The sequence below is a fragment of the Lynx canadensis genome, chromosome D3 (genome assembly GCF_007474595.2).
Source record: "Lynx canadensis isolate LIC74 chromosome D3, mLynCan4.pri.v2, whole genome shotgun sequence".
Classification (NCBI taxonomy): Eukaryota; Metazoa; Chordata; class Mammalia; order Carnivora; family Felidae; genus Lynx; species Lynx canadensis.
Genome location: NC_044314.2, coordinates 24,931,275 through 24,951,332, shown reverse-complemented (window position 1 = coordinate 24,951,332; position 20,058 = coordinate 24,931,275). Strand labels below are relative to the sequence as shown.

The 20,058-nt window shown below is 49.9% G+C and overlaps 1 protein-coding gene across 1 annotated transcript in view; it reads right to left on the bottom strand.

Moving 5' to 3' along the window:
- Positions 1 to 20,058, bottom strand: part of MYO5B (myosin VB) — a 340,809-nt gene that overhangs the window by 21,226 nt on the left and 299,525 nt on the right. Inside the window, 6 exon segments of the mRNA XM_030336665.1 lie at positions 467 to 544; positions 6,847 to 6,947; positions 8,021 to 8,260; positions 12,303 to 12,368; positions 16,055 to 16,195; positions 18,711 to 18,830. Of these exon segments, the coding sequence (XP_030192525.1) occupies positions 467 to 544; positions 6,847 to 6,947; positions 8,021 to 8,260; positions 12,303 to 12,368; positions 16,055 to 16,195; positions 18,711 to 18,830 (746 nt within the window).

The window sequence follows — 20,058 nt, the reverse complement described above, 5'->3', positions numbered from 1 at the left end:
CGCCCCATCTGTTGCTGGGACGCTCAAATGCACAAAGGTACGCCATAGTCCTAACGAGCCACACGCTGGCAGCCGATGGAGGGCCAGGACCACCACGTTTTGCTGTTTCCGCGCATGTCTTACCTCCCTTGCCGAACTGGTCACCGACAGCTGAAGACCAATGGCTTATGGATTCAGATTCTGATGTCAAGTGGAACCAGATTCAAGTTCTGGATCTTCCATTGAAGCATCAGTGTCCTTGCCCCAAGGAAGGTTCGATCGCGCCATCAGGTGCTACTGCCTGGACCCTGCCAAACAGCCTCTCCAATCTCACCCACACAGCCTGAACACAGAGCGCCAGCCAGGTAACCCGAGGGGCCCCTGTGAGTCGTGCCCTTGCCTCCACTCCAGCTGAGAAACAGTTAAGCGTAGACATGAGCAGGCGGAACAGACAAAGCAGGCAGAGGCAGAAAGGTGTATATTTGACCTGGCAACTTGCTTTAGGCCTTGGTAGGCCAAGCCGAGCTCTCCATCTTCATTCAAATATCCCCAATCCTCAGTCTTGCTAGAAATAAAGGACAAAAAAGAGGGCATCCAGTATAGAGGGAAGAGACAGGGAGGCAGACAGACCAGGAAAGCGAGGCCATTTCAGCCAAGGTTTGGAAACCAAGGCAAAGCTCAAGAACCCCCAAGTTTCTCTTTCTTATAACCAGCACCTGAACACCTAAGAACATCACCTCTCCCCCAGGCTGGGTCTCAGAAGGGGGTTCGTGCACGCTCATGGGGGCTCATGGATCACGAGAGGCTGGGGAGCATGTTGCAGAGGAGAGCAAAGGGTTGCACCTGTCCCAGTAAATTCTGTATCCCGCAGCGGTGCAGGCTGGGCAGAGGCATTTCCTTGCTGTCACACTCCACCCTTGCCCCCACCCCTCCTCTGACCAAGAAGGATTCAGAAAAGAAAAGGGAGAATCAGGAGAGATGCAAACAGGGCAGGGAGAGGAGGCCCCATGCACAGTGGAGGCTGCAGAGGGGCTCCTGGGATGCTGCATCTGGCTGTACCCGGACGTCTGGCTCAGTGATGATGAGGAAGATGGCTACCTACTGTCTGCTTTTCAATGCTGCTCTCTTCTGTCACTAAGGACACAAAAAGCATTAGCTAATCTCACCTCCAGCCCTCAGTGCACTCGGACAGAAAGAAACCACTAATAACAACGGTGCCAAGCGGGATGCCAACTGAACGTTCTCTGTTCTGCCCGGGGACTGGGGTGCATTACTCCTGTTGACCCAACCTGGAATGCAGAAGGCCAGTTGCCCTCCCCAGTTGCCCAGTGTCTGCCCGATGCCGGAAGGGCAGCTCCAGGAGATCAGGCACACGTCCCGTGCTCCCCCATCCACGCACCTCCCCACCTTCACAGCCCTGGGTACACAGGAGACACGAAAAGTCCAGTGGGATAGGGCAGCAGGTGAGCCTCGTCTATACCCGCTGGGAACCTGCCCCTCCCTCTCTGCTCCTAGGGATTCTCCTGCTGGTTGGATCCCAGCAGGAATCGCAAAGGAGCTACAGATGGTGTGCGTGGACCAGCAACCCCTCCCTAACGCACAGGGGAGAAACAGTTGTCCCCAGGAGCCACAGTACCGCCCCTGCTGGGTTTCGCGGGAGGTCCAGGGGGTGCAGCTGCCCACTTCACCTCCCAGGAGCTCAGCCTCGTGGAGAGGAGCTCTGGGCCTTGCACCACTCACATAAGCTGCTTCTTGGGTAAAGCTGGTCACGTGGCTACCAGGTCCCACGCTGAAAAGCTTGAAGCAGAGGGCAGGAGGCAGAGACCACAGTGAGCTTGCTTCTGGTGCTACTCTGGCTTCTGTGCCCCAAGCCGACCCTTTACTGTCACAACTTGTGCTCCATCTGGCTGGGCAGTGTGGGGGTTACTTCCAACAAGCATATACTGGGGACCTCTCCCACTTGGGACTCTGGCTCCTCAAATGTCCAGACCGGTCACCTAGGCCTGGCCTCCCCAGAGACTGCCTTTTATGGTAGACTTTTTGCTGTCCCCTCCCGTGCTTAGCACTTACCCCGCCTGGGTGTTCCATTTATCCTAGCAAACGCAAAAAGTGAGCTGGGCCGCGTCAAGGGGGAGCTGACAGCTTAGCCCCTTTGCCCTTCTCAGCTATTAACACATTTAACTAGGGCCTTTTAGTAGCTAGGGCTTTAACCCAACAGGCAGCCGCGGGGAGGCATCGCCGCTGAATAGGAACGCAGGGTATTTTGCTCCAACCATCCTGTTCGCCATGTGTGGAGAGACCCCAAGATGGAGAGGACTTGCCTGACGCTGACACCTGGGCTAGAACCCAGGTGGGCTCTGGCACCTGGCCTCTGGCTCTTTCCCTGCCACAACCGGCTGGCCCTCATGCCCCGAGGAGGGCTGCTGGCTCTCTCCTGGAGGGTCACCGCGTTCCTATAGTTCCCTCGATGGCAGACTGAGTGCCACCGCTCACCCTCTGCCGGTGCCTGTGTGTTGCCGAGTTACACAGTGAGGAAGTGAGCATTGAATTCCTGCTCAGGGGGAGACACTCTCAGAATTCTTAATTCTGAAACACGCCAGGCAGTATGCACAAAGATAAAAGGGGAGACTGTGAGGGCCCGTCATCCCACCGTGCTCAGGAAGTCAGGCAAACCAGTAAATTAAAAAGCAGTCAACCAGCTCCAGGTCCAGCCTTTGTTGCTAGATGAAAGAGAACCAATTCCTCCGGGGAGATTCTCCCTCCCCTCTGCGCGCTATTAGGACCGAAGGCCTGGGAGGGAGCGCCACCTGGTGGCATGAGAAGGAAAACCCCAAACGACAGCTTACAGGAATTTTTTTTTTTTTAAATGTAAAGTACCTACGTCAATTAAACCAACAAACGTTCACGGAAAATCTCCTGGGTACACACGACTGTGCTGAGCTCCGTTCCCAAAGAGGCTGCAGATGCACTTGAATAAGCCGCAGGTACAGTCTCCAACTGCAGGAGACTGGAGAACCGGCACCCCAAAGGGCGTGTTGTGGTCATTGCCTACATGTCCTGGGCCTATTATGATGAAAGCGCTCAGCTCACCGATCTGAGGTTTCTTCTATATCTTTTATTACATAACCTTATTAACTGTAAATATCAGGCAGCAGAAAAGGCCTAGGATAATATTTGCTTTCCCTCTGTGGAGAACATCAGGACTATGACCCAACAGCAATCCCTCTGTCCTGGCCCAAGGACCTGCCTCCCTGTCGAAACAGGCAAGGTTCCTATGAGCATGATGATGGTCAGTTTTCGGTTTCGGAAAAAAGCATGTGGTGCTCCACAGATATGCTTATTTCTGTAGCTCACACCTAGACTTTCTACCCAACTGCCCAGGAGATTCCCTGCAATCTCTGAGAAAGGGAGGCAGCAACCCCAATGCCATGAATAAGACGGTCTGTGGACAAATATACCACTGAATTACCGCAGACAGGAATTACGCTGATGGCTTGGGACCCACTGAATCCTGGGAAACCTTAGGAGGGCATGATCACCTCACAGAAGGAAGCCGAGAGTTTCTAGCCGGGAACAGTTAAAGTGAGCACTTGAGAGGAGGGAGTTGGGGAGCATGAGGCTCTTCCTACTCCTTTGATCTTCTGAGCCAGACATCCCACAGCAGCTGGGGCTCGGGGCCAAAGGAGCCACAAAACTCCGAGCCCATCCTAAGGAGTCCGCACACACCCCTGTCTGGTTAAACAGGATCTTCAGTGTCCCAAGCAGGCCCATTAGGGGGTGAGTAATAACCCCAGGTTTATCTGTCCAAGCCCAGGTGGCATCAGGCAAAGCTACCTTTTGTGCCAAGGGCCTCCTGTTGTTTCTTGGAACCTGCTGGGAGGTGGGGCTGCAGTTTCCTGGGACACAAGCAAAGGTCCAACAATGCACTCTAAGTCTCCCTTTGGAGTTCTACAGACTTGAGCGGAAATGGCTGGTGGCCAAAGGAGCACCATTGCTGGACCCAGACCTGAGCTCTCACCACACGTGCCTGCTCTTCCTTAGCTCCGCGACCTTGAGCACATGCCTGGTTGACTTGACTATGGCCATACAGAAAATGGTAATAATGTTGCTGGTTTCTCTTAGTTCCCAGAATGTGAACTTTCTGTAAGTGGAAGAGCTAGCCACATTCCTGTGTCTCCCCCCAGAGCCGACCCTCCTAACTGGCCTCCCTCCCAAACTTGAAAACAAAGGAAAAGACAATGGTAACGATCAAACAGAACTCCATAAACTCTGGAAGTTAGCGAGGGAGAGAAGTTCCAAATTGAAGGACCGTGGATTCTGAGAGAGGCGATGACTGGGCATGGGAGAGTGTCTAGAATCCCTCCAGAAACCTAAGCAAAATTCAGTGCAGCACTGTAAGCTTTTCCTTGAGAGAGGATCGACTTTTGCAATCCCTCCCACCCCAAATCACACGTGCATAATACCACTTCTGTTCAAACCAGAACACTCTCCCTCAGAGGGAAATCACAGGAGAGGAACCGCAGCTCGGCCTTCAGGGCACTCTTATCCCAGGGGTGGCCCTTGTAACCGATGTCCTGGCTGCCGAGCTCCAGCAATCACAGCCTGCATCCTCCTGCCCTGTCCACCTGCCTGCCGCCATCCTCTCTCACTGCAGAGATCACGGTGTGGGTGAGGCACAAACCACAAAGCTCGCTTTCCAAGTGTGGCAGGCACTGGGGAACTGGTTCTTCAGGCTTCCGAAGGCTCCTTCCTGTACTTGGTTTCACAGGCTATTAGTTCCCTATTGTACCCTAGGCTTGACTGGGGAATGGAATTATTTTAACATCTAAGAAAAGCTATTTTTATTTTATCACCAGCATTATTACTGCTGCAAAGGAAGACAAATCCAGGGTAGTAAGCAGCCCCTGGGACTGGATCCCCGGACAACCATTTAGGTGAATAAAAAGGGAGCTGAGAGCTGATAATAGCAGAAGATCAGAAAGATAAGCACTCCCTCACCTGTCAAGGTCCAGCTTGTCCTCCCTGCTCCCCCCTTTTTTAATTCCAAGTATCACCTGTGCTTTTTTCCTATTCAGTGTATTTCTTCACCCAAGATAATTCTGAATGACTAAATCTGGACTCCAGTTTCAGCACTGAGAGGGTCACCTTCATTTCCCGTTCTCTCTCCTTTGGGGACCAGAATCGCGCCTCTCTGGAAATTTACTTTCCTCTGGGGGGTCTTGCTAGAATGCCTGCATCTTCTGATTACCTACACAGTGTGCGGGAAGCGGCCCAGCCTGGCAGTCAGGCCTTCTGGATTGTACCTTGACTCAGTTTCAGGCTGGCTGCTTGCCAGAGTAGCTCATCCCTTCTGGGCCTCAGTTTCCCTATCTGCAGAAATGGACTAGTTTAGAAGACGTGGAAATCACAGCGTTAAAGTCTTCAAGTCCCTGACAATTCTTGCTGACAACTTCATGTTGCAGTTAGCGGCACCTGCTGACAGGTTCTAGATGTGCTTGCGGTTTTCATCAATTCTGTACAAACGCTTCGTGACTGATCACATCGGTGAGTTGAGGCGAGAGAGAAAGGTAGCCAGGGAAAAGGCTGGCTCTGTTCTTACAGGTGCCCACAGGGGCCCCGAGAGGCAAAGACAGTAATAACGGAAGGAAGTGTTCTCAGTGCAAGACGTGGACTAACTCACCTGACCTTCTCAATCTCCATGCGAAGTACACTGCTGTGACTGTCCCCGGTTCAGAGGAGGAGACTGAGGCACTGAGTGGTTATAAAGGAGTTACTAAGTAGTTGGCGAGTGGACTCCAGAGTGCAAGCACTCTGCCATAAGGCCCTGGGGTCTCATCCAGGCCCTGCTGCCTCCCTCAGTCAGGCTCCCTGGTCATAACCCAGGCAGATCTTTTAATTTTTTTTTTTTTTAATGTTTATTTATTTTTTGAGAGAGAGTGCAACAGGGGAGGGCAGAGAGTGAGGGAGACACAGAATCTGAAGCAGGCTCCAGGCTCTGAGCTGTCAATACAGAGCCTGAAGCGGGGCTCGAACCCACAAACTGCGAGATCATGACCCAGGCTGAAGTCAGACGCTTAACCGACTGAGCCACGCAGGTGCCCCTGGGCAGTTCATTCTTAAGGAGGGACTAGAGGTCTGTTCACTAAAGTCCAGGGAAAACTCATTTGAGCCAGTATGATAGTGGTCAAGTTCTTCCACCCAACCTCTGGGGTGCCTAGCTTGGGTTCCATCTCTTAAATGACAGGCACTGGGGCCCACCAGCTGGGTGGAGTAAAGCTAATATTAAAGCAAAGATAAAGGAGTGCCTGGCGGGGGCGGGGTGCTTAGTTGGTTGAGCATCTGACTCTTGATTGCAGCTCATGTCATGATCGCAGGTCATGGGATCAAGCCCCACGTTGGGCTCTGTACTAACAGCATGGAGCCTGCTTGGGATTCTCTACCTCTGCCCCTCTTCACGCCCCACACACACATGCTCTAAAAAGCAATAAAAAAGCGAAGAACTGGAGCAGGAGCAGCCCCTCCCAGGACTTAGGTGGGCTCATCCGGTGCTGGCTTCCCTCTAGGGGAAAAGCCACTCTCAGCCGGTCCTTCTCGCTCCTCCTGTCCACACTTCCAGGGAGGCTCCCTTTCCAAAAGCTCTTCCTAAGTTCTGGGTTCCGGATGCCCCAGCTGTGTTACCAGAGTCTTGCTGAAGCTGACAAGTGGTTTCCTAAGGGCGTGGGATTCACAGAGCCTGCTCCTTCTCGTTTACCTCCTATAATACATAAACCCTGATGCTGAGCAGTGTCTGAGAAACAGCCATCACATGTCAGGTTGGGCAAGACCCTTTTCCATTGCCTCCTCTAGTTACCATGAGGGGGGACTTACCTGTTTGTCTGGCAGACCCCATGATAGGCCTCGATGGCATCTTCCTGATCTACATGCTTCTCACTGTTAGGCCAACTTGTTCTGGCATTAATGTTCGGCTCCTAGAAGGTCCCAGGTTAAAAGAGAAATAACTCTGGTTACATAAACAACTGTTGCAAAACGACTTTATAGACTTTGTATATACAGAGGCATCAAAACAAGCTTTTGAGGGGTGCCTGGGTGGCTCAGTTGGTTGAGCATCTGACTTTGGCTCAGGTCATGATCTCACGGCTCATGAGATCAAGCTCCTCACTGGGCTCTGTGCTGACAGCTCAGAGCCTGGAGCCTGCCTTGCATTCTGCATCTCCCTCTCTCTCCCTGCCCTCCCTCACTTCTCTCTCTCTCTCAAAAATAAACAAACATTAAGAAAAATAAAAAAACAAAAAACAAGCTTTTGGGGAAAAAACAAAGGCTCAGGATGACCTCGGATAACAGCAGTTAAACCCAGGCAGGAATGGTACTTTCAAAGGCACAGAATGACAAGGCCTGGCTGCAAAAGCCCCGAACTTGGACTGTGAGGGAGGATGGCAGTGACTGTGTCTCTGAGGTGACAGCACCCCCCAAATCTGAAGGACAGGGTGAAAATCTGTCTCAGAGTTGGTCCTCCACACTCATGACTGCCTACTTATCCCTCTCTAAGTCATCCCAGGGCCATGTCCAGAGTTGATCCCGGTGGCCTCTGTCCCCTCTTTCCCACTCTCCACTCTGTCCCAGAAGGTGAAAACATTAGGAACAAATGCTAAGCTGGACTTGCCACCCTGGGTGGGCTTAGAGGAAAAGACTGACTCTGCCTCAGAATCAAACAGCAAGACACAAAGCATGGGGTGAAAAACAAGGCCAAGGGGGCTGCTCAGGCCATTGCCCTTGTTTCTAATTCTGTGCCTTGTTCTTTTTGAACATGTTCATATTGAGTAACTTCAGAAGATTCTAGAGACTTCCAGCAAAGTCTCCCATGAAAGGTCATGCTGAGAAGGCAGCAAGTACCTTGCTTTCCCTTTAGACGAGACCCTAGAGTCAGCGCGCCTGCATTTTTTTAGGTTTAAAGTGCTCACGGGTAAAGCTACGTAAGCAAAACACCGTCCGTATTACCTAGTGTCGCCCCCTGGCAAGCCCAACCGGGCTGCCATCTTGTTACCGTGCTCTTGCCGGCGAGTCGGCGCTGGTCGGCGCTGACAATCTGCGTCCTCAGGATGAGCACCTCCTCCTTGCGAACCTCAAGCTCCTCGTTGGCCAGCTTGAGCTGGTTCAGCAGCAGGCTGTAGCTGTCGGGGGAGCTGTGGCTGGAGTTGTTCTGTGTGGCTTGGTCAGCCACGGCTTTCCTCAGCTCATTCAGGTCGTTCTTCAGCTTCTTGTTCTCTGACTCTAGCTCTTGCCTCTGGAAGACAGCCCGAGCAGCACACTCCATCTCCTTCTGGACCTAGAACAGTCTCCTCTCCCCATGTGGGCTTCCTCCTCCACCTTCCGGAATCAGCCTGCCCTGTCCCTCCTGTGAAGCTTGGAGCAACCTTCTTGTTTTTTTTTTTTTTTTCTTTTTCCAACGTTTTTTTTATTTTTTATTTTTGGGACAGAGAGAGACAGAGCATGAACGGGGGAGGGGCAGAGAGAGAGGGAGACACAGAATCGGAAACAGGCTCCAGGCTCCGAGCCATCAGCCCAGAGCCTGACGCGGGGCTCGAACTCACGGACCGCGAGATCGTAACCTGGCTGAAGTCAGACGCTTAACCGACTGCGCCACCCAGGCGCCCCACAACCTTCTTGTTTTAACACTAAAACCCATGAGAAAAGTTCAGTAATAGTTAAAACTGGGGCCTGGATTTGAACCCACAACCCTAAGTTATTGGGGTGAAGCATCTGACCTGAGGCCTCTAGGACCGCATTCCCCAAACAGATTAATAGTGTTCCTATCTCTAAGTGTATCTGGCCATGAAACCTACCCTTGAGGAAATGCCAGGTTAATTTTAAACAACATGCTTTTAACATTAGACTTCCTAGAAACTTATTGATGCACTTTGTGACTTTCCAAGAGAGCATAAAAATCCCAGGATTTCCCAAACTTAGCTGTCTAGAGAGCCTTCCTACCCAATGCCCTTATTCCAAGGAGCACCACACAGACCAATGTTTTAGAGTATATTAGGAACGCACTTTTGTTGTTTCGGTCACACGGAAAGCCACCAACTGTCAATGCCAGAAGAAAAGCTGTGTGCAAAAATGCCATCAAAACAACTTTAGAATGTATTTTAAGTTTTCTGGGTGTAATATTTAGCTTTGGATTTCACAAAGTCAGACCATAGAAAGTTTGGTACTCACATATATAATACTCTTAGGGTCTTGGGATATATGGGATTCAAAATTTCCCCCCAAATCCCCAAATGGTGGATAAGTGGGGATTGGTTGCACAATTATTACAGAGACATAGGACCACAAAACTAGGAGACCATCTAAATAATCTTCATTTCCTGAATGAGGGAGCTAAGGACTGAGCAGAGGAGACTCACAGTGAGTTTAGGAACCTCTGCCAGGGCTAGAGCCCACGATTCTGGACACCTGATCCCACCCTGCCTGGCCACATTATATCAGGCCTCCTCCAGCAATCTCTGCCAGGTGCAACCAGCCCAAGGACCCTTCCGCCCCATCTCACCCCCACAGGGAGGGCATGCCTAAGCCTTGAGACCAGTACCCAAATGGTGTGCTTCTGTCCCTTTATGCGTTAGAGAAGGATCAGCGGGAACTTCTGAAATTCTGGTTGTTTCAGCAAAAATCACTACTTGTCAAGGGGTCCTTCCCAGAGTAGGCTCATCTCACCCATGTACTTGTGGGCAGGTTTTTCAAATCCAATTTGGTAAGGATTGGGTTGGAAAAGAGGGCTGAATAATCTGGTGTGCAGACTCATGATCTGCTTCGATCTTGGTCTGCTCAGGCAGAGTCTACACTTTGGGAGGGCAGAGGACAGCTCCTTCCCTCGTGCCTTCAGGAAGCATTCAGTTGGACACACAGCAGGGGCCCATTAAATACAGGCTGACGGGGCTTTGCCTAAAAGCCCCATTTTTCATTGTTTCCTTCAGCGTCTGGGTCTGTTAAGTGAGAAGAAATGCAACCAGCCTCCCCAGCATTGGTCCTCCCGGACACCAGCCTCTGAGACAGCGCAAAAGTCAAGTCAGGTTTCACCAGAGACAACGAAGGGAAAACCAGGTCTTGTAGCCTCAGAATCCTGGCCTAACAGAGCAGAATGGTCATGGAGTTTCAAGAGTCTGGGACAAGCGCTCATTGAACCCTCTCTGAGCCAGGCCCTGAGCTAGCAGTGGAGATGTAGCCTGCAGGAACAGTGTGGGGCATCTTCCCCAGGAGCCGAACGCAGAGCGAGATTTTAAGCAGACTTTAAGATGGGAGTCCTGGAGGCAGGACTTTGCCCATAGACTAGAAGAGTGGCTCTCAGACTTGAGTGGGCAATGGAAACCCCAGGCGGGTGGCTGAGAACAGACTGCTGGGCCCCACCTCAGAGCTTGTGATACAGGTCTGGGAGGAGGCTGAGAATCTGCATTTTTAGCATGCCTGCCATGATGCTGGTCCCAGGACCACTCCTGGAGGCCCACTGGGCTAGACCCACTTTACCGTTTTTTTTTGTTTTTTTTTTTTTTTTAATGTTTATGTTTTTTGACAGAGACAGAGCATGAGTTGGGGAGGGGCAAAGAGAGAGGGAGACACAGAATCCGAAGCAGGCTCCAGGCTCTGAGCTGTCAGCACAGAGCACAACGCAGGGTTCAAACTCATGAACAGCGAGATCATGACCTCAGCCGAAAATGGATGCTTAACCCACGGAGCCACCCAGATGCCCCTTATCTTTTCCAGTTCTAAAACAGCCTGCCGTTCACTTGCTTGGGGAAGGCAGCTGAGGAATGGCATGCAGAAGGCATGCACCACAGACATGTGTCACACCCACTCCCCTTCTCACGGGGTTTTAAACCTTTAAATATCACATGTGGAAAATAAGGCTGAATCAATAACTCAAAAAAGGAAAACCCTTACAAAGCACCCACTTCTGTGACCCTAATTGTTCAAAAAGCCATGGGCATGATTCAGGGCTGTTCTCCTGGGGCAATGTAGTGGTGAGCAGAGTTATCTGCAGTTCTGTGAGTGGGACCGGACTGACCCTGCCAGACTGGATCAATTCCCAAGCCCCTGGGAATGGAAACAGGGGAGGGGGAATGCTATGATGCCCTTTTCTGTGCCCCCGCCCCCCCCCCCGGCAGGAGGCCTAGCACCTCCATCACTGTAGTAAACATAGGCCTGCTCGCCCTGGGACCTGAGGCCTTGCACCCTCCAATCTTACCAGCTCTCGCTGGGCCAGCACTGCGTGCACGGGGACATCCCTCTGCCTTACATCTCTCCATGCAAGTCTGGATCTCTTTTCAAAGTGAATTCACCCCACTGTCCATATGTTCCTTTAACTCAAACTGTATCAAGTAAGACATATGTGACATAACAACATATATTTAGCCTCTGGCCCAGGTTCCTAGTGACAGAGGTGAGAAGAACATCTTTTGTTTTATTTGGTCTTAGCTCCTGGTTCCTGGCTCAGGGGTCCTAAAACCCTTGGCGCTTCCTGATAAGGGTGAGAGAAGTGTTCTTTGTTAGTCATTATAAGTCCCTTTCATCCCCAGCTAGTTCATGCCAATGAGGAGAGGGACCAGGTGCCTGGGAACCAATCCTGAGATCCAAGCACTGGGGCTTACAGCCCCACCCACAGATGCCTGGAGAGGGAAAGAGGAGGGCTGGAGACGGAGCTGAACACCAATGGCCAATGATTTTATCACTGGTGCCTGTGTAATGGAAACCCGTAGGTGAAGGGTTCCAAGGGCCTCTGGTTGATGAGCACATGGAGGTGTGGGGGGAGCGCACACCTGGAGAGGGCGTGGAAGCTCTGGGCCCCTTCCCACACACCTGTGCCTGCTTCATTCGCCTGCCGAGCTGCAGCCTTTAGAATAAACCAGGAGTAGCGAATAAGATGCTTTCCTGAGCTCTGTGGGCTGCTCTAACATGTGATCAAACCTGAGGAGGGGGGTCACGGGAACCCGATTGGTAGCCAAGTGGACAGAAGCGTGGGTAACCTGGGGACTTACCAATGTGACTGGCATCTGAAATGAGGGCAGTCTTGAGGGACGAGGGCCCTGACCAGTGGGGTCTATCCTAAATGCAGGTAGTTAGGGCCCACGTTGAACTAAATTGTGGGACACCTATAGTTGGTGTCTCCTGTAAGTAGAGATTATGGCTCCTTGTAGTAAGTACACATTTGCCTCTATCTCACAGATGGAGAAACTGAAGGGTCAAGTTGCCCGCTTATGGCTCCACTTATGCACAGACTTGCTCACCCATCTTCCACAGGGTATGAGTTTGGGGAACTTGTTGGCCGACAATCTTACCTTCAGACTATTGTAGGCTAGATCTGCATCCTGGTCCAAATCCAGGTCATTCTTTGCTTGTTCCACCTGCACGGATGAGGAGACAGAGGTGAGCAGGGACCACAGGCAGCTGTCCCATGGTGATATTTTCAACCACAGGAGACATGCTCGTTTTGCCCGCACTCCCTGCTCTGTGTCTGCTTTCTTCCCGCCTCCAGAATGTAGTACCCTACTTCAGGCCACCAGGAAGCTCTCCGTAAATTATCCTCCTGCCTGTCTTCACCGTCTCCATAACGTCATTCCCAGGTCCTTAGGCATATAAATATGTATACACTGTGCTACAGGTTGAATGATGTCCCCACAAAACATACGTTGAAGTCCAAAGCCTGGTACCCTGTGAATGTGACTTAGAAATGGGATCTTTGCAGATAAAATCAAAGTCAAGATGAGGTCATAAGGATGGGCCCTAATGCAATACGACTGGTGCCCTTACAAGGAGATCGATAGCATGTGCGTGCTCGCTCGCGCTCTCTCTCTCTCGCTCGCGCGCGCTCTCTCTCTCTCTCTCTCTCTCGCGCGCGCACACACACACACACACACACACAGTGGAATACCACATGATGATGGAGGCAGAGATTGGGGTCATACAGTGCCAAGTCAAGGAACTGGAGCTAAGGAATGCCAAGGGTTTCTGGCAATGCCAGATGCTCAGAGAGAGGCATGGAAGAGATTCCCCCCAAAAGCCTTTAAGAGAGCATGGCCCCGTTGGGACCTTACTTTTTTATTTCTGACCTCCAGAACTACAAGAGAATCAATTTCTGTTGTTTTGAGCCATCCAGTTTGTGGGATTTTGTTTCAGCAGCCAAGGAAACCAGCACCATAACACTTATGTACTTCTTAAGGCTAATACATAATAATTACGTGCTTATTAAGGAGATTAATGAGCTACCTTTGGTTTTTTGGGGGTGTGTGTGAACATGTGTATTCAGTTTTCCCAACTGAATCACTAAGCACTTTGTGGAGAAGCCTGCTTCCTCCATATCACCCCACAACAGGGACTCTGGCAGCTGGCCCCTACGATGCTCAGTAAATGCTGATTTCAATTCCAAGGAATGTGGAGAGCAACAGCTGTAATGCTAGCCCATCATATTCAGTGAACCAATGACTCCTATAATTGTTTGGCAGCTACTGAACCTGAATTGTCAATAAGAAGGGGCAGAAACACCTTCATAAATGGTTAGCTGCATGGGGTGATTTTAAGTAGTGGGTGAAAGTCCTTGAATAAGATGGGTTTTGGAGCTAAAACCTGACAGTGCTTAATCTGCAGTGCTAGCAACCTTAAGTCCAAGGTAAGGCCACTCCCCTGCTGTGCATGGATTAGGTGTGCCCAGGCATACAGACCAGGATGGATGTGAGCACCTCCTGGAGACTGTCCAGATGTAGGGCTGCTGCACGGACCACATGGTTTCCTGCCCCTGCAACCTGGGACAGCCGCTGTCCAGGGTACCAGTTTCTGTTTGGCTCCCACCCCATTAGTGGTACCGGATGGGACTCTTCAGAGTGGGCTCTTCATCTCTGCCCCAGTGAGAGGCCTGCACTTGTGTTCTGTGGAGCGTGGATTTGCCGCATGGCCATGGATAATTGTTGAGTGCATCCGGTTCTCAGAAAATAGAGATCATCCATGGTCCAAGGGGCTGTATTAAGGTGGACTGGCAGTTATGTTTCTAAGTGGACAGCCCACTGGAATCACCCTGGTGGCAAAAGTGACTTTGCTATGCCCTGAGAAAGGGGGCTGGCTGGATGGGAAGTCAAACACAGGGACAGCCTGGCTGTCACAGAGGCCCCATCCTCACAGCAGACTGACACTCCCATACTGATGGCGCAATCTACAGACTTCTCTCTGTAGCTGCGACCCCACGCCACATCTCTCTGGAGGAAAGATTCAGGTGGCTCAGGATTCCTCTTGGAACCAGGGGCAGATCCAAGAACATGATCCTGTAGAGTGCTGTAGAGGGATTCCACACCTTCCGTCCCCTGCCCCACTCCTGCCTTTCTTACTAAACTCTGCAGAAACAAGATCTTTCTCCTTAAAGGGAGATCCTCAATACACATTCAGGGCTACAGGCCAACCCTATAGTTCTAACTCTTGTTCAGTGATAACTTTTTTAAAATTTATTTTGAGAGAGGGGGTGGGGCAGAGAGAGAGGCAGAGAGAGAATCCAAAGCAGGCTCTGCACTGTCAGTACAGAGCTCGCCTCGGGGCTTGAATCCATGAACCGTGAGATCATGACCTGAGTGAGCTGAAAGGAAGAGTCAGACGGTCAACTGACTGAGCCACCCAGGCACCCCCAAGGATTACTTTTCAAGAAAGGGATATCCCTTTTTATTTTGTAGCAAGACAAAGAGAATGCCTAAAGCCAAGATTTCAAAGTTATCTGGCATTTCTGTGGTGAGGAATCTGGAGCCTGGACCTTTGGGGGTAGCTGGGTGGGCTGGGGACTTCTACATCAGGGATGGTCTGATGTGGTCTGTGTAGCTTTTCATAGATTTGATTTGTGCTTGCCTGTCAGGGCTCCTTCTCTTCTATGGACTGAATCGTTTGTAAATCTAACCCCTTCAATCTCCAGTCTAATCCACCTGAGAGACTGAAGTCCACCAACAAGATTTACCTCCCCACTTTGTGCTCAGAATACCAGAGAATATTCTAGCAATACAGACCAATGTCTGTATCACATTTGAAGGGAAAGGGAAGCCAGGTGTTACCACTAAAAGGACACCATGTGTAGAGGAGGGAGCAGGCCTGAGAAGCGGGGAGGGGGTTGAACTCCACAATGGGCAAGTCAGGCTTCAAAGACCTCTGACAAACCCATGATGAGGTCCAGCTAGTGATATGACTAGTGTCAGAACTGGCCTTCTATCCCATTGGAAGTGGTCTTTCTACCTCCCAACAAATAACACATGGGTCTTATCTCCTTATCACTGCTAACTTCAGTGGGTTTTATTCCTACAGTGCCAATCTGTACCCAAACTTGCATTTATTTGAGCCCTATTGATGTTTTCACTTGTCACCTGTGTTATGTGTCTGGTCCCCCCAACTGGATCATAAATTCCTCAATGGCTAGGGGTTTTTCTTCTTATATTTTTATCTCCTCTTGTGTAATAAACAGTTTGAATACCTACTACGACCTGGCTCTACCACAGTGTTGAGCATTGCATAGGTACCCGGGGGGGGTCCCTGAGACAGTGATACATCTGGGGACGCTAAGGTCTCAAGACATACCCTTTTGAGACCCACTGATGATAATCTGGACTGAGGCCAGGGAGCAATCATGGGATAGAAAAGTGAGTGACCACAAACCTGGTCTACCCCTAACCCAGTGGGGGGTAGACTGAAGTCCATGCCAGACTCCAGGTAAAGGACAGTCACTTGTCTATGTTAAAATTAGACTCTGGCTTGTATTTATACTTTAATCACACATCCTAGTGCCCTTTGCAAATAGGTGACAATGCCACAGGCTCTCCCTAGCTTCGCCACTGGGAATCCCTTGCCCTGGGGGCACTTGGGAAGCCTACTCCTGTCCATCTGGAGTGGTCTGGGGGCGTCGGCAGGTAGAGAAGACTCAGTGTGACACCAACACGAGGTGGAAGCTCCTCTCTGAAACCGAGCACCTGCATAAGCCCAAGTGGTCACCCTGCCACGTGAACCCTGGGAAAGAGCGTGCTGACGCCGGCACCTGGGGGCCGCTCTGCAGGCCTGCAGCCCCAGCACGCACCTGGACCTTCCGGCTGTCCTGCTGCTCCCTCTTCTCCAGCTGCACCTGCAGTTTCTTCCTCTCCTGCTCCAGCTCGCGCACTCTCTTCTGCAGTTTCAGGAAGACGGTCATGTCCATGGCCGCCTTTTCCAGGCCGATGTCCTTCAGGGGAACACAGGGAGCCGGGAAGGAGGTTTCAATAGCACAGCTGCCTCAGGGGACATATGGCACCTCCCAGCCTGCCTCTGTATCAGCTGCCTGTCCTCTCTCTCTGTACAAACATCAACCTGCGCCCCAGAGGCAGAGCCAATGCCAACCAACCATCAGTTCTCAGAGTGAAGTTGGCACTCCAGGCTCATTTTCTGTCTAGATGACATTTGAGTCTGGCCCATTTATATTCCTGTGAGAGCCACTTAAGATAACCACTCATACATTCCAAGAGTAAAGACACAGCCATTTTATTTGGAAGTTAAAAGAGTTCCCTGATGGAAATGGTCTCATACCAGAGAAATTGTCAAACTCAGGCTCGACACTTCCTGATGGAAGAATCGATGTGGTTACTAATCACTGCAAATGTGTTGTCAAACACCATTTGATTGTACCTTGAAACAGAACCTACACAAGACTTCCCGGCCATGCAACCTGTTTATTCCATAGACCCGAGAGCATCGATTTCCCAGATTTTCTCCCTTTGGATTCATGCCTGGGTTTGCCCTCTGGGGTTCTGTTGTGTGTGGGTGCGCATGTACAAACAGGTGTATCTGCATGAGCTTATCTATGTGGATCTTTAAAGTACATGTGTAGCATTTCACGAGCACTTTGCGCTTAGCCAGCGCTGTACTAGCTGTCCTGGCTGATCCCAAGAACCAGCCTCAATTTCCTTGAAGAAGGTCAATCTGCTGATGGAGGTGGTTACGTCTGCACAGAAATGGCCACATATACGCCTGGTGGCATGTCTGGAGTTTAAATGACTGAAGCCTCCAGGATCCAGACTTCGGACGCTGCAGTGGTGACAGCAATGGCCTCTCTCAAGCTAACATGAGCTAAGTGCTTACGGCGAGCAGCAGACCACACTGAACTGTACGAGAGAACACGTTCCCATCCCAAGGACCTCTTTTTCTATCGTTTGCCACCTTTACCCTGTCACTCGCGGTCTCTTATCAATACTTTTTCTTTCTAGCACCGAACGCTTGAGGTTCTATTACAAACTTCTCCCGTCACCTGATTACTGCCGACTTTCCACCAGACAAGCTCTGCGAGGGCAGGGACCGTCCCTGGCTTGGTGACCACTACTTCACCTGCAGCACCCTGCACAAAGATGTGCTCAAAGCACGTTTGTATTTACAACTGCCTCTCTTCCAGGTCTGCCTTTCACGTGCTTAAGGTTTTATGTACTTGTGATTCTCTTCTTTTCAGATGCCGGAGGAAAACTTGTGTCTGTCTACCTTTGGGAAAATTACACACAGGTTACAAAGTCCACTGTGTGGTACAGTATTCAGAAACTCTGGGACTATTACTGACAAAGATATAGTCACTCGGCAAATATCTGTGGTTCCAAATATTCCAAATAGTTGTTCTCTGAGTTTTACCCAGCTTCTAAGTCAGGAAAAAAATTTTTCTTGCATATTTATGGCTATTTTATATGTGCTATACTAAATGGGGATGATAAATTATTTCCATTTTAATGACTAAGCTGTTCTTTTCTCTGATGTTGTATTTAATATAATTTATAGTCAAATTGGCCTCCATACAACACCCAGTGCTCATCCCATCAAGTACCCTCCTCAATGCCCATCACCCACTTTCCCCTCTCCCCCACCCCCCATCAATCCTCGATTTGTTCTCTATATTTAACAGTCTCTTATGGTTTGCCTCCCTCTCTGTTTGTAGCTATTTTTTCCATTTCCTTTCCGCCATGATCTTCTGTTAAGTCTCTCAAGATCCACATGAGTGAAAACATAGGATATCTTTCTCTGACTTATTTCACTTAGCATAATACCCTCCAGTTCCATTCACATTGCTGCAAATGGCAAGATTTCATTCTCATTGCCACGTAGTATTCCATTGTGTATATAAACCCCATCTTCATCCATTCATCAGTTGATGGGCATTTAGGATCTTTCTATATTTTGGCTATTGCTGAAAGCACTGCTATAAACATTTGGGTACATGTACCCCTATGCACCAGCACTCCTGTATCCCTTGGGTAAATTTCTAGCAGTGCTATTGCTGGGTCATAGGGTAGATCTATTTTTAATTTTTTGAGGAACCTCCACACTGTTTTCCAGAGCGGCTGCACCAGTTTGCATTGCCACCAACAGTGCAAGAGGGTTCCCGTTTCTCCACATCCTCACCTAAGCTGTTCCTTCTTAAGCCAGGCATTTACCTCTCTGCAATAGGCTCTCAGTTTTATAAGAGGAAGGATCAGGGATTTACCTTCTTCCTTTCTTTCTGGATAGTGGGTAAGGTGAACAGTAATCTATCTCTTTGCACAGTAAATATTGACTCCAGGATCTGTAAGTTGCCTGCAGGCCAAGTGATCCCCTGGTCAGAAAGAAGCCTGTGGACACTCTGGTCACCATCAGCCAGTAGAGTACATCTCTACACAGTTGGTAAACCCAAAGCAGCTCCACTCCCTCTGGAGCACAGACAGCAGCCATGAGCCTGTCTTACTCACCTCCACCTGTTGGAGGGCATCCTCTGTGTCTCCGACCTCAGATGTGGAGATGGAGGGGTAATTAGAGTCAGATTCCAAACTGCTCTGGTTTGATGGGTTCCGCCTGTGCCCTGGGGTTTGCTGTTGAAGGAGAAAAATGTAAGTACTCCTAACAAATGAATGCTCATGAGAACTATTTCTTTTTCAAAGGCCAGTAGATCTTAGAGTTGGACTCTGGCCTCATTTGTCAACAAGAACAGGTCTTGGAATGATAGCTAAATGGAGCTGTTCCCATGAAAACTTCATCTACAGTTCTTATCGTCATCTGTCTAGCTAACAAAATGACGATGAGGAGGGACCTCCATAGCCGGACCAAATTCCCTCTCTCCTAATGAGATCTGAGTCCCTAACACCTCAGCCGTTTTTTCCACAAAGTCCTGAGCAAACAAGCCTTATCTTCCTGGTCTTGCCTTGATAGTACACAAAGGCCATCCTGTCATTAGGCCCCCACTTGAAAAGAATGTAGCAAGCCTGCTTCTAAGGGCCCCTTAGAGGGCCCTTCAACTTGCGCTCCAATTTTATGAAAACAGTAAGCACATTAGAAATAGAGGTTACCGGGGGGCTCGGTCAGTTAAGTGTCCAACTCTTGATCTTGGCTCAGGTCACGGTCTCATGATTTGTGAGATAGAGCTCAGTGTCAGGCTCTGCACTGACAGTGTGGAGCCTGCTTGGAATTCTCTCTCTGCCCCTCCCCCACTCATGCACATTCTCTAAATAAACCAAACTGAAATGTTTTTTGTTTTTTTTTTTTAATTTTTTTTTCAACGTTTATTTATTTTTGGGACAGAGAGAGACAGAGCATGAGCGGGGGAGGGGCAGAGAGAGAGGGAGACACAGAATCGGAAACAGGCTCCAGGCTCTGAGCCATCAGCCCAGAGCCCGACGCGGGGCTCGAACTCACGGACCGCGAGATCGTGACCTGGCTGAAGTCGGACGCTTAACCGACTGCGCCACCCAGGCGCCCCCCAAACTGAAATGTTTTAAACCAAACTTAAAACATTTTGAAAAGGAAATAGAGGTTACCATTTATACTTAGGTTGTTCATGTAAAAATACTTTTCTTTTTCTTGCATATGATTTGGCTTTGAGAATAAGAACTGGCCAGAAAATTCTGTATTTATATATGTTCCTCTTCAGCTTATCTTCCTGGTTCCTATGCAATTAACTTATCAATCTTGTTTGAATATGCATTTCTGGAGGGAATGTTTATGTGGGGTAAAAAGGAACGATAAATCCTGAAATAGGATGTTTCTATGTATAAAGATTAGGAGAAATGATCAGACGCTGTGGGTTTCTCTGCAGCATGCACC